This window comes from Spea bombifrons, chromosome 3, assembly GCF_027358695.1.
Source record: "Spea bombifrons isolate aSpeBom1 chromosome 3, aSpeBom1.2.pri, whole genome shotgun sequence".
NCBI classification, from domain to species: domain Eukaryota; kingdom Metazoa; phylum Chordata; class Amphibia; order Anura; family Pelobatidae; genus Spea; species Spea bombifrons.
In genome coordinates this window covers 38,972,348-38,984,738 of record NC_071089.1, presented here as the reverse complement: position 1 = coordinate 38,984,738, position 12,391 = coordinate 38,972,348, and the positions used below count along the sequence as shown (strand labels likewise).

Here is a 12,391-nt window from a genome sequence, read left to right as displayed (position 1 = left end):
CAAGACATTTTGGACAATGCTATGCTTCCAACTTTGTGGGTACAGTTTGGGGAAGGCCCTTTTCTATTCCAGCACGACTGTGCCCCAGTGCACAAAGCAAGGTCTATAAAGACATGGTTGGATGAGTTTGGTGTGGAAGAACTTGACTGGCCCGCACATAAGGCTAACCTCATCCCCATGTATTGCCCCATGTGGATTTGTGCCCCCAGCCAGCCCCCTTTGTACATTATGCCCCAACACCCTTGTGTATTGATTTATGTGATGTCCCAAGCCAGCCCCCCTCCCTTGTGTATTGGTGCCCCCCTTTGCATTGTTAATGACTGACCCATGTATATTGAACTCAGCCACCCCTTTGTGTATTGATTTATGTGGTGCCCCAACCACCCTGTTGTGTACTTATACCCCCTAGCCACCCCCATTGTACCCCATTGTATTTAATTGTTGTCCCAATGCAGCCCACCCTTTGAATATGGCTTTGCCACATCTTTCACTGCTGCTGTCCTCCAACGTGCTCTTCTACCTGTCACGAGGAACTGTTCCGTGTGACTCTGCCCCCTTGAGCGGCCCATCACATTGATGATGTGACGTGCCGCTCAAGGGGGCAGAGTCACACTGAACAGGACACTGGGCGGCACTGTGCAGGCACGCTGGCCGCTTAATGATTTTAAAGTGGCCAGTGTGTCTTACCGCCGCTTAAGGGCTCACAGCCACATCGGCTGCAATGGCATTTCGGTGTGCGGGCATTAAAGACGGCCCTGGCATGGCCGAATCAGCCACTTAAATGGGCGGCCGCGCGGCCGTTTAGTGTACATTCAGGGCCATGCCCCGAGAACGTTGAGAACGTCGAGAACGTCATATTGTAAAATTACACAAGTTCCTAGAATTGCAAAATTTTTTTAGAATTTGTCATTTTATAATTTTGTGTTTAAAACACCTACACTCATTTCCATACAATCATTTGCTGATACAGTGAAGTTGTTATTGGTTTATAATTCACAATGATCACCAGATTGGGTTTCCCATCTGGTAATAAAGTATTATTGATCTGGTTCAGTGCCAGTCATATTACTGAGCTAGGAACATAAAGCCTAGGTGATATCAAAGCTACCATTATATACTGTTATTTTTAACTGTTTTTTGATGACATACTTTAACTTGCAGCTCGGTTTGATATATTTTGTAGCACTTAGAATGTCTGTAATTTTTTATGAAAATTTGAAATATGAAAGCTAAAAACAATGGATATGGAAATGAAATAGACAGAATGCAATCAGCCGCATGTTTTGTTTTTCAAGTTACTGCATTTTTATAATATGTAAAAGGTATTTTGATACACTACCATTAAAAAAAACACTGATACTACCCAACTCAACTTATAATGATAGAAGTTACAACATATAAGAAATGATCACCCAATCTAGTCTGCAGATGTTTCTACTTGCTGTTAACCATATGAATATCACACCTTTCTGCACCCTTCTGCACAGCTTACACGTTGTCTGTTAAAACCTATAATTTTTACGTTCGGAAATGAAATTTGTTTTCACTCACCTTCATTCACTCCAGGGCACAAGCTAGATCCTTTTGCACCCGAGGCAAGAAAGGAAAATGGAGTCCCCTAGCTACTTTTTACAGATGTTATTTTATTTACACTGCCTTTACACACCCCTTACGAAAAAATTACTAAATTTTTTCTGAAGTAATACTGCAGTTTTTTGGACATGAAAAAACTGCAATACTGCACTTTTACTGCAGTTTTACTGCATTTGTACTTCACTGTACTGCAGTTTTACTGCAGTTGTTTTTGTACGGAAGTACAAATGCAATAAAGCTGCAGTACATTGAAGTACAACTGTAGGTTTCCAATATAAAAAAAAGTGCAGTAAATGTGCAGTAACACTGCAGTGCAGTGAAGTACAAATGCAGTAAAACTGCAGTAAATGTGCAGTAATACTGCAGTAAAAGTGCAGTATTGCAGTTTTTTCATGTCCAAAAAACTGCAGTATTACTTCAGAAAAACTGCAGTAATTTTTTTGTAAGGGACATCTGCCCATTAATACACATATACACATACACTGCCCTTACACACAACTGCCCATACATGCTGCGCCCGAGGCGAGTAAATCTCTTACCTCACCTTTCCTACGGACCTCATTCACTCTCTCATGCTGTTTTACACTCTCACTTCCACTCTTCTGGGAAGACTTTTGGCAAGATTTTAGAGTGTTTCTGTGTTGAAGAAGGCTTGGCCCGCAATCTCCATTCCAGTCCATCACAAAGGTTTTCAATGGGGATGAGGTTAGCGTTATGTGCGGGCCAGTCAAGTTCTTCCACACCAAACTCATCCAACCATGTCTTTATAGACCTTGCTTTGTGCACTCGGGCACAGTCATGTTGTAATGGAAAAGGGCCTTCCCCAAACTGTCCCCACAAAGTTGGAAGCATAGCATTGTCCAAAATGTCTTGGTATGCTGAATCATTAAGATTTCCCTTCACTGTAGTAAAGGGCCTTGCCCAACCACTGAAAAACAGCCCCATACCAATATCCCTCCTCCACTAAACTTTACAGTTGGCACAATGCAGTCAGGTAGGTAACTGTCAGGACCGGGGACTGCCACCTACCTCGCGGGGAGGATCGCCGTCGCGGGGGACGGGTTCCAGACGCCGGCTTCCTCGTGGCGCATTCGCTCGTCCCCGGGGAAGGCCATATCACCGGCCTTGATTTTGCAGCACGCCGCGCTTGAAAAAAGCGCGCTTTCCTCGTGGCAGGGGGGGGCATGCCTTCGGTCCGGAGGACGGAGGGAGGCAGGAGGGCACTGCCAATCAAGGAAGGAGCCAGAACCCATTACCCATATCCTTCTCATACCAAGGGTAGGGCACCAGGTGTGTGGAGGAGGGGAACAAGTGTGCAGAGGAGGTAATCAGGTGTGAAGGGGAGGAGATCTCTAATCATAGACCCTATAAAAACCCAATAACCCCTTCACAATTTGCTTGCTAGTTGAGCTGTCTTTCTTGTGGATTCCCTATCACCTACTTCCAGAAGATTTTGAACATTCTAGGTGACTTTACGGTATTTGACCCTTGGCTCCCCTTTTTGGATTCCTTTGCCCTTTATATTGGAACTGTGACTTCGTTTTTGAACCTATGCTGCCTGCCTTTGACCTTGGAACTGTTTGATTGACTACACTGCTGTTTTCCTTTTGTTGGGACTGTATGCTTATTATTTGTTGTTCATTAAAACCTTTCTTATCCAACCTGCGCTTTGCTCTGTTCCTGATTCTGACAGTAACGTTATCCTGGCCAAACCCAGTCTCACCCATCAGACTGCCAAACAGAGAAACGTAGTTCATCACGCCAGAGAACAAGTTTCCCCTGCTTCAGAGTCGAGTGGCTACGTGCTTTACACCACTTAATCCAACGCTTGGCTTGAACTTGGTGATGTGAAACTTGCATGCAGCTGCTTGGCCATGGAAACCCATCCCATGATGCTCCCACCGCACAGTTTTTGTGCTGATATTAATGCCAGTGGATGTTTGGAACTCTTTAGCTACAGAATCAGCACTGCGTTAGACTTTTAAGTCCCATTAGCCTCATCATTTGTTGATCCCACTCTGTGACTTTATGTGGTCTTCTGATTCTAGGCTGAGTTGCTGGTATTCCTAAACCCTTCCACTTTCCAATAAAACCAGTTACAGTTGACTGTGGAATATTTGGCAGGGATGAAATATTTTTGTCCATATAGTGTATGTAGTGCATGATTTGTTGAATCTTTCTGTTAAAAACACAATTTAGGGAAAGATTACATATATCAACAAGTGTTACTCCTGGAGCCAGTGATGCTGGCATAGAAACATAGAATTTGACAGCAGATAAGAACCAGTTGGCCTATCCAGTCTGCCCATTTTTCCTGATGTAGAGACTCAGACCTTAATCCACCCTTGGTAGATTTATGCCTATACCGTGGATATTACGATAAGTACTGTATTAGCTTCTAATACTTTTGATGGGAGGCTGTTCCATCTATCACCATCTCAGTCAAATAAAACTTTCATTGAAACTGCTGACCCTGGAAACATGGCCTGAAGTTTCCCTTATTAGAAGATGCCATGCTTCTGTCATAAGAATTGTAAGTATTAAGGGGTTAAATAAAACTGGTACCTTAAATATAGCCAGCAAAATTACTTTCACGCTTCTTTTAAAAAACCATCACTATTAACCTGTGTCTTTAGCTTTTCTCCATGCTACTGAAAAGGAAACATGAGGAATACAAACTGGACTTCATGAATCACAAAGTTTCATTACCAGGTCAGTGTGGAACAGAGGTACTTCAACCTGCTGTCTGGCAATAGTTAAACATTTTCTAAATATGTCAGGTTATGTGGAAATAACATCTATCGTCTTCAATTTTAAAGCCTGTATGTTATTTGGGCTTGGAGATCTGTGCCTAAATTGAACATGTATTGTTTTCCTCAAAAGGAGTGTGGTTATATTTGGAACCACTAGTTTTAACTTAACTCTTAAGTATTTAATTATTTAGTAACATAATAAAGGGTGCCTACCCTACATCTAAAAAAGTACCGTATTTGCTCGATTAGAAGACGACCCCGATTATAAGACGACCCCCCAAAATCAAAATATTAATTTAGGAAAAAAACAAAAAGCCTGAATATAAGACGACCCTATAGGAAAAAAAGTTTTACCAGTAAATATTAATTCATGTAAATATATTTTTTAAATTTCCTTTTATTTGCCAACCTGCCCCCCCCAGTTATGCCACTCTGCCCCCAGAAATGCTTTATACCCCCCCTATTTGCCACTCTGCCCCATGATATGCCTTATACCCCTATATGCCACTCTGGCATATAGGGGGTTAAAAGGCATATCATGGGGCTGAGTGGCATATAGGGGGTTAAAATGCATTTCTGGAGGTATATATGCATATCATGGGGCTGAGTGGCATATTTCTGGAGGTCCAGAAATGCATTTTAACCCCCTATATGCCACTCAGCCCCATGATATGCCTTTTAACCCAGCATGTACTGGCTGCCTTGGCTTGATAGGAGTGTGATTGCTGCTAACAGCAATCACACTCCTATCAAGCCAAGGCAGCCAGTACATGCTGGAACCTGGGGGTGATAGTAGTGGGATTACAGCCTCCCTATGCCATGCTACAACCCCCACCCCCCTTACACATCCATGCTATCACACACAAACACACATTCACAAACATTTAAATACTCATTCATTCCATTAATCACACATACTTCACACATTAATCACACATACTTACCCAAAAACCCTCCCCCACCCCCTTACCTGAACTGCAGATCTCTCACTCGAAGACTTCTGCAGGGGACCGGCTGTACCAGCAACTTCTCTGGCCCCGCCCCCAGAGGAGGGAGGGGGAGATAGAGTTCTGTGAGGAAGCTACAAGCTTCCTGTCCTCCTGCTTCTAACGGAAGAGACGCTGCTCGCGACCGGTAAGCAGCATGGCCCCAGCCATTTTTTTGGGGTCTGATTAGAAGACGACCCCGATTATAAGACGAGGGGTATTTTTCAGAGCATTTGCTCTGGAAAAAACCTCGTCTTATAATCGAGCAAATACGGTAATTACAAATTTGCACGTGTCTAGAGAAATACCTTATCCGGCAAGACTCTTGAAGGTCAAAACACAATTACAGAGGTAATTGTCTAACATTTTGGTTCTGGGCTTCCTAATGACCATTGCTGGGAACTTCTGAGTTTGACAAGGAATCTCAGGTTCTCTGGGTCAGTTTCTTCTTTCTAACAACAGGGGAGAGTCATGTTCCCAATTCCCATGCCTACTCCCTGCCCAGTTTTCCCCTGCACCTCGACCATTTCATCTCTCTAAATGATCGTATATGATATTGTCACTTTTACAAATCCTTATTGTACTAGCTGCATCTATATTCCTCCTATAATTTGCTAGAGAATGGCAAATGGATTTGACTTTCCCAGAATGAAAATGTGTTTCATTCATTACTTGTTTGATGGCCTTTCTACTAGATTGAGCGCTCAACTATCCATTTGGTGCATTTCTACAGACCAGGCAAGAAATCTTTTTATAAAAGCTAGATGTTAAATGCCATTTTCCATCACCACTAATACGTATTCTTAGCATTATGCATATTTATTAACTGGGATGTTAAACTATAACTTTATTACTTCACTATGCAGTATAACCATCTAAATATTGTATTCAATAAAAAGGTATCTGGTGCATCGCTATAATAAAAACTATGATGAAGAAAAACATCTGTTTAAAAGAAATGAAATATATGTTTGCACAGGTTTGTACTGGAAAACCTCAAGTGCAACATACCATAAAGCTGTGTAAGAAAACCCTGAGCTTACCAAAGTTTATGCCCAGTTTGCAAATTAACAGAAGAGTACAAACAGAGGGAAAAAAAACAATAATACACGTTAGGGTAGATGTATGAGACCGACTCTTACTCTTCATCAGTAGTTTAAGAGGGATTTTGATGGCCAAAAAAATAAGCTGATCCACATTAGGCATTATCAAATATAAAAATTATAAGGAATGTGTGTAAAAATGTGTAATATATGGGTAAAATAACAGCTGCACCGCAGAATGCATTTTTTCATTTGTGTCCCCAGTAAAAACAGATATTATATCTGTATGGCACATGCAAAAATTATATAATATTTCTGATACGTCATGGGTCTTTAAGAGGCTGGCTTGTTGCCTCGTTTTACTATATACTAAGGCTTAATCCCAGGTTAACTTTTGCAGGAATTGTTTAACATAACAAAAATTAAAATACTGAAAATGCAGATTCCTCATGGATCACTAGTAGCTCAGAGGTAGCAGAGTAGATTTTATATTGTCAATTTTTATATCATTGTTAATTTTATTCATCCCTATTGTAATAGCGCTACGGAATCTGCAAGTGCTGTATAAAGAGAATGTAATGTAATGTACAATACACTAAAAACAAAATGTACAGATGATTCTTACTGTTAACCAAGCTGCATACCTCCACTCTACCACACCTGAATGAATGAGTGAGTGAAGGCATTGTATAAGTGTTTAGGGGCAGAAATGGGGCAGGTAGGCTGTTAAGGGGCAGATGTAGCACAGACAGGCTACTTAAGGAGCAGATGTGGTACAGGGAGACTACTTAAGGGACAGGGGTGACACAAGCAGGTTTCTTAAAGGGCAGAAGTGGCACAGGCAGACTACTTAATATTTTTACATTTTAAAGTGAGGGGTGCCACTCACTTGACTACTTAATATTTTTACATTTTAAAGTGAGGGGGTGCCACATACAGGAGCCACCTCGGTGCCAAACACTCTACATTGTGAGAAGCACTCCTGCTTCTCTTAACTACTAGAGATCTCTTAAGATGTAAGCAACTGTGTAGCTTTCATTTAGACAGAGGTTAAAAAGGATGCTTTTAAAAATTAAAATATTGAAGCAACCCTATAGAGTTTATTTCCCTTTTGTATCAATTGCTTTTAACCATATGCTATCATAAGGCTTCTTCCTATATAAGTAAGCACGGGGAGGATCTTGGGGGCTAGGAGGGAGACATTGGGCACATATCTCGGAGGCTACGTAGCAGTTCCCTGTATGTGTAATGCTGAACTAGCAAGTCTATAAAACAATGCTCAGATGGTATACCACCCGATCTGTGAAATACCACATGCCACTGTCCTCTATGCATTTATGCTGGAATGGTTATGGATCATATGTTCATATGTGGCGGTCATTTGCTTGGGTTTTGGAGTCAGGTGCCGGGAAGCCTATTCCTTTGTGCCCATTAATATTTCTGCTCCCAAAACCCAGTCATTCTCTTGTTTAAGCCAGATGAGCCCCGGTAGAAACACGGTTTTATATATATGTATCCACCCATTTTTTTCAAGTGTACCATAAGATCATGGACCATATAAACATGGATAGGTCGAGAGGTGGTTCATCAGACTTCAGTATCCTTTACCGAGATTTGGGCCTCTTGACTTACTTATGCTGGCTATCATCAAGAACTGAATGTGCCCCTTGCCTACAGTTCTGTGAAGCACAAGTATAGATGGTTCCCAGATATGGACATATATTTATATATATATGGACACATATCTGGACATATAAACACAAGGTATAGCTTTCTTTATTGGGTGTTGGATGCATCTATCTATAAATAAAACATGTTTTAAAAAGCACACTTAAGACACTGTATGTGTGACTGAACCAATAATAAAACTTATACCTAAGAAATGATGTAGTAAAACTAGTACTACTTTTCTTGTAAATAAAACTTCCCACAACAAATTATATCTATTTATAAAAGTATACAATATTTCCCATACTCCAGAAGGCCTTGTAAATGTATATTTTCAAATGGCATTAATTTATAGGTGCCCTAAGCTGACTTTTCATAGTACTAATGTTAAACGCTCACCAAGTTGTCTCTGGTTAGGGTACCATAAGCATCAATGGGAAGGGTCTTAGCAACTTGTTTTTGAGAGCAATAGCCTAATACGTGTACACATGTTCTTAATAATGTAATCTTAGATAATAATGAAGTACATTTTCGTGTGTACAAAAAACAGTTAAACAATATGGAAACCTGGCTACCAGTTTTGACTGAAAAATAATACAATATAATAAAGTTATTTCTATCTAATTTCAGGTGTATCTTTCTGTGACCTTTGTTGCTCTTCCTAACCTCTCTGTAGAAACATTACTCTGCGGAAATGTAAATGTGCTTCTGAATTCAGTAACCCCCTTCATTTCTCTCCTATCTCGCTGGCAGTCAGAAAGCCGCATCAGTCTGGACTGTGTTGCTGTCACAATAATAAAAATTGTCAGACAGGAAAACGTTAAGACAGCTATCAGTGCTGTCAGGTTGGAACATTTGCTCCATTGCACAATTTACCTCTCCGTTTTCAAGTGGGTGAATATTTGAATAATAAGATGTGCATATGACCTCGTCATCCCTCGTAAAGGAAGGCTGACCCCCACCGACATGAGGGAAGATATTATATCTGTTTAGGCATTCACTGTCAGTGATGGCGTAGTATTGCCATGGCATGAAAGACACACCGTCCAGGGACCTCTCCAGAATCCAGTTTCCAGGGCGTGGGGAATTAGCAGCCTTAATGATAATGTAAGCGATCTGAAACACCTAGGAAAAGAGAAAAAAAAAGTATGATATATATCTTCAAAGTATAAACTGTGCAAGTATAACAAAATTTAACAACATGATAGTAACCCTTATTGGTTAAGAGAGCCAACATGTAGTTCTGTCTTTGTTCTTGAACTTGGACATCTTGTAATTTATGTATATAGAGAAGCAAAATGAGTCAAATGACCATGTAATAGTTTAGACTAGAATGCATTTGGTAGAAAACTGATTTGGTGTTCATTATTCAGTCCTGCCATACATTCAACAAAAGAGACTGTATGCAAAACCAATAAAGAGCTTGGAAATAACCCAGGCGTGGTGTAAATTCTGCCTATTTGTAGAATTACAAGCATAAGGCATACAAGGCTTCAAGTAGTGGTCCAACATCTTCATTTCAAAGAGACCAAGGAGGAAATTATGTATGGATTTATTAAGTGACTTCATATACAAGGGTGGGCTGGCACTCCTTAGCCCAGGGGTTGAGTCCAGCTAAGTGTCTTAATTATACACTGTCTCAATTAGCATTTAGCAGACAATATGCTGAATGAGTCCTTCTCAGCCCCAACCTACACAAATGTTATGACTACATAAAAAGAATATAAATGAGCACATGAAGGATCTAGTCGAGTGAACTTTATATTTATATATATGATTTTTATTTTAAATATACACTTCAAAAATACACTTCAAAAGTTTGGGGTCACTAAGCAAAGCTAGCAGTTTTCATGGAAAACAAGGACATTTCCAACATCAATCAATTGCTATTGCTTGTGATGTACCCCTATTTTTAACTTATCAGTTACATTTTACCCCACTACTAGTTATTCCCTCAGCATTAGAGAAGACTTGGTACTTAAAAGCTAATTGTTATGATCAATGCTCACTTTAAATGCTTTAAATCACTCAGCCAACTTTAAGAAAGGTCAGCTTCCACAGAAGTCCTTGAATAGTAACAACAAGTTAGTGCAACAATGCGGCAACCCAAATCCACCCGCACAAGCTTTAAAATATATTTACAAACGGATTTTGCCATTAGTAAATATGCATGTTCCTCTCAGAGCTCATTAAATTAATCAAAGGACAATTAAGTTTTAGCTAACGATGTTATGGATTGGGAAAACGGGTTGACCTTTTGTGTTTGAGGGGTAAATTCATGAAACAACTTTACAAGTAGAAGCTTATTGCAGTAGGGGATATTTTAGCTACAAATGTTATATTTAACTTCAGATTTAGACTAGGGCAACAAATTGGGATTGCTAGCTATTTTCTTAAATCAGTTATGGTTTTTCAAGATTTATACGCTTGGAAGTAAAATTAAAGGAGAAAATTATCTCACTAATGACCATGAACGTGATAATATGGCCTGGAATTATGTTAATCTTACAGTAGCTTTTTCGCACTACTGGTGTTTTATTGTAAAATATATTTCATATATTATCATAAAATCACAGAACTTGAACTATTAGGATCATAAACTAAAGGGCTTATAGCTGTGATTAGTGAGGGATGGTCACTAAATGAACTAACACACTTAAGGTACAGTCTCTATCATATACCTCTTGTTGTTATATCACTCTAGAGTGGGGCTCAAAACTATTTAAATGTGAAATGCTCTGTAGATGCATTTGGTGTAGGCACATTTAATGTCAGACCTGGAAAAGTCAGAGGATGGTATAGATGATAGATAGCATTTGTGGTTTCTATTAGTTATTTTCCCTTAACTATGAGATGCTGGTGCTGAAAAAATGCTATTGTCAAAAAGCGTTATTCCTTTTAATGATTGCGTTAAATAGTTACATAGTTACATGTGCTAGAAAAATAATATGCTTCATCCACTAAGCATGAATCTAAACTATATAATTTGTGTGACCATTCACACAAATTATATAGGTCTGCTCCCTCTGGAGGAGGCAGGAAGCGGCAGGTGAGTGAAGTGAACACCACGGCCCCTACCAACAGATCAACACTTGCCAGCCCTCCCTTGGCCTCAAATATAGTTTTTGCGAGGAGTTGTCATTGGGCACAAAAGCAGACAATGATGGGTTCTCTCTATAGAAGCTTAAACTTGTCATAAAGGTTATTATGTTTTTAATGCGAATAAACCTTCAGAGAATATACAAAAAATTACAGATCTCCTAAGGTTCATTACTAGTCTTAAGGTAACAACGTTATGCTTTCAGGAGCAGAATAGGTTCATTACATAAAGTAAAGCAAAAAACTCACTGCCAAAGTAGGTCATGTTGGCAGGTATAAACAGTGCATTCAGAGATTGTACACTCTAGAAGCAGTGCACTCTAAGCTATAACACCTAGCTTATTGACTAAAAATATTTATGTAGACTTTTTTCCTCCTTCTCCTCATTAACAAATAGAAGTAAATATGAGTGCCGATTGACATAGTAGTTTTATTATACACTTTTATTAATTATATTAGGCAACTGACATCCTGATTAAAACCTTTTAGTATGCAGTGTTCTAAAGAGAAGGTTGCATCCATAGCTGGATTTACACCCAAAGTAGTATGTGGTACAAATACCCATACTTGAGAACATGCCAGGATTGGTTGCCTGGAGCTCCTTTTCTCCTGCGTGTGCGACAGGGATCAGGATGTAGGGCTTGCTATGAACAGGGAAGGGCTAGCCCCAATTTGACAGGAACTGGGAAGAGGGTAGGCGGTAATGGGTGAAGAAAAGGTGGGAGTGGGTGGAATTATAATAGGGAGATCTATCAGCATTTTTTTTCTGTAGCTACGTTTCAACAACACATCCAGCAGTGTGCAATTCTGCATTTAGGCACTCATTTACCTGTATCTTTATAATGTTTATATTTCTAACAGCCTTGAAAGGATTGAAATATCCACAGTATCATGCTGTAGATATAACATTATGATCTGTTAAATTGCTTTCAGAGAACTGGGTTTTTTTAAGGGATAACACAATAAGTAATACTTAATTGCCCGTATTATGGTATCAGTGACTCATTTCTATGGGTACTGTGCAGTCATTTACTGAGTGTAATGTTCTGGAGACTCTTAATGATATTTTATATTGTATAGCATATAAAAAGGGGCTTAACTCTTTCATTAACCGTAAATTAAGCTATAAAGTCTGAGCATGTGACAAAAAAAGCATTTACCAAACTTTTGTTCAATGCACTTCATGGTACTGCCAATATTTAATTACATATACTATAAAATTGTCTACTAAAATACACATATGGTTAGC

At 39.6% G+C, this 12,391-nt stretch overlaps 1 protein-coding gene across 5 annotated transcripts in view; it reads right to left on the bottom strand.

Moving 5' to 3' along the window:
• Window positions 1–12,391, bottom strand: part of LAMA2 (laminin subunit alpha 2) — a 349,942-nt gene that overhangs the window by 250,365 nt on the left and 87,186 nt on the right. For all 5 annotated transcript variants that reach the window (XM_053458972.1, XM_053458973.1, XM_053458974.1 and 2 more), the window contains exon 4: window positions 8,920–9,168. In XM_053458972.1, the coding sequence (XP_053314947.1) occupies window positions 8,920–9,168 (249 nt within the window). The remainder of the gene's footprint in view (window positions 1–8,919; window positions 9,169–12,391) is intronic.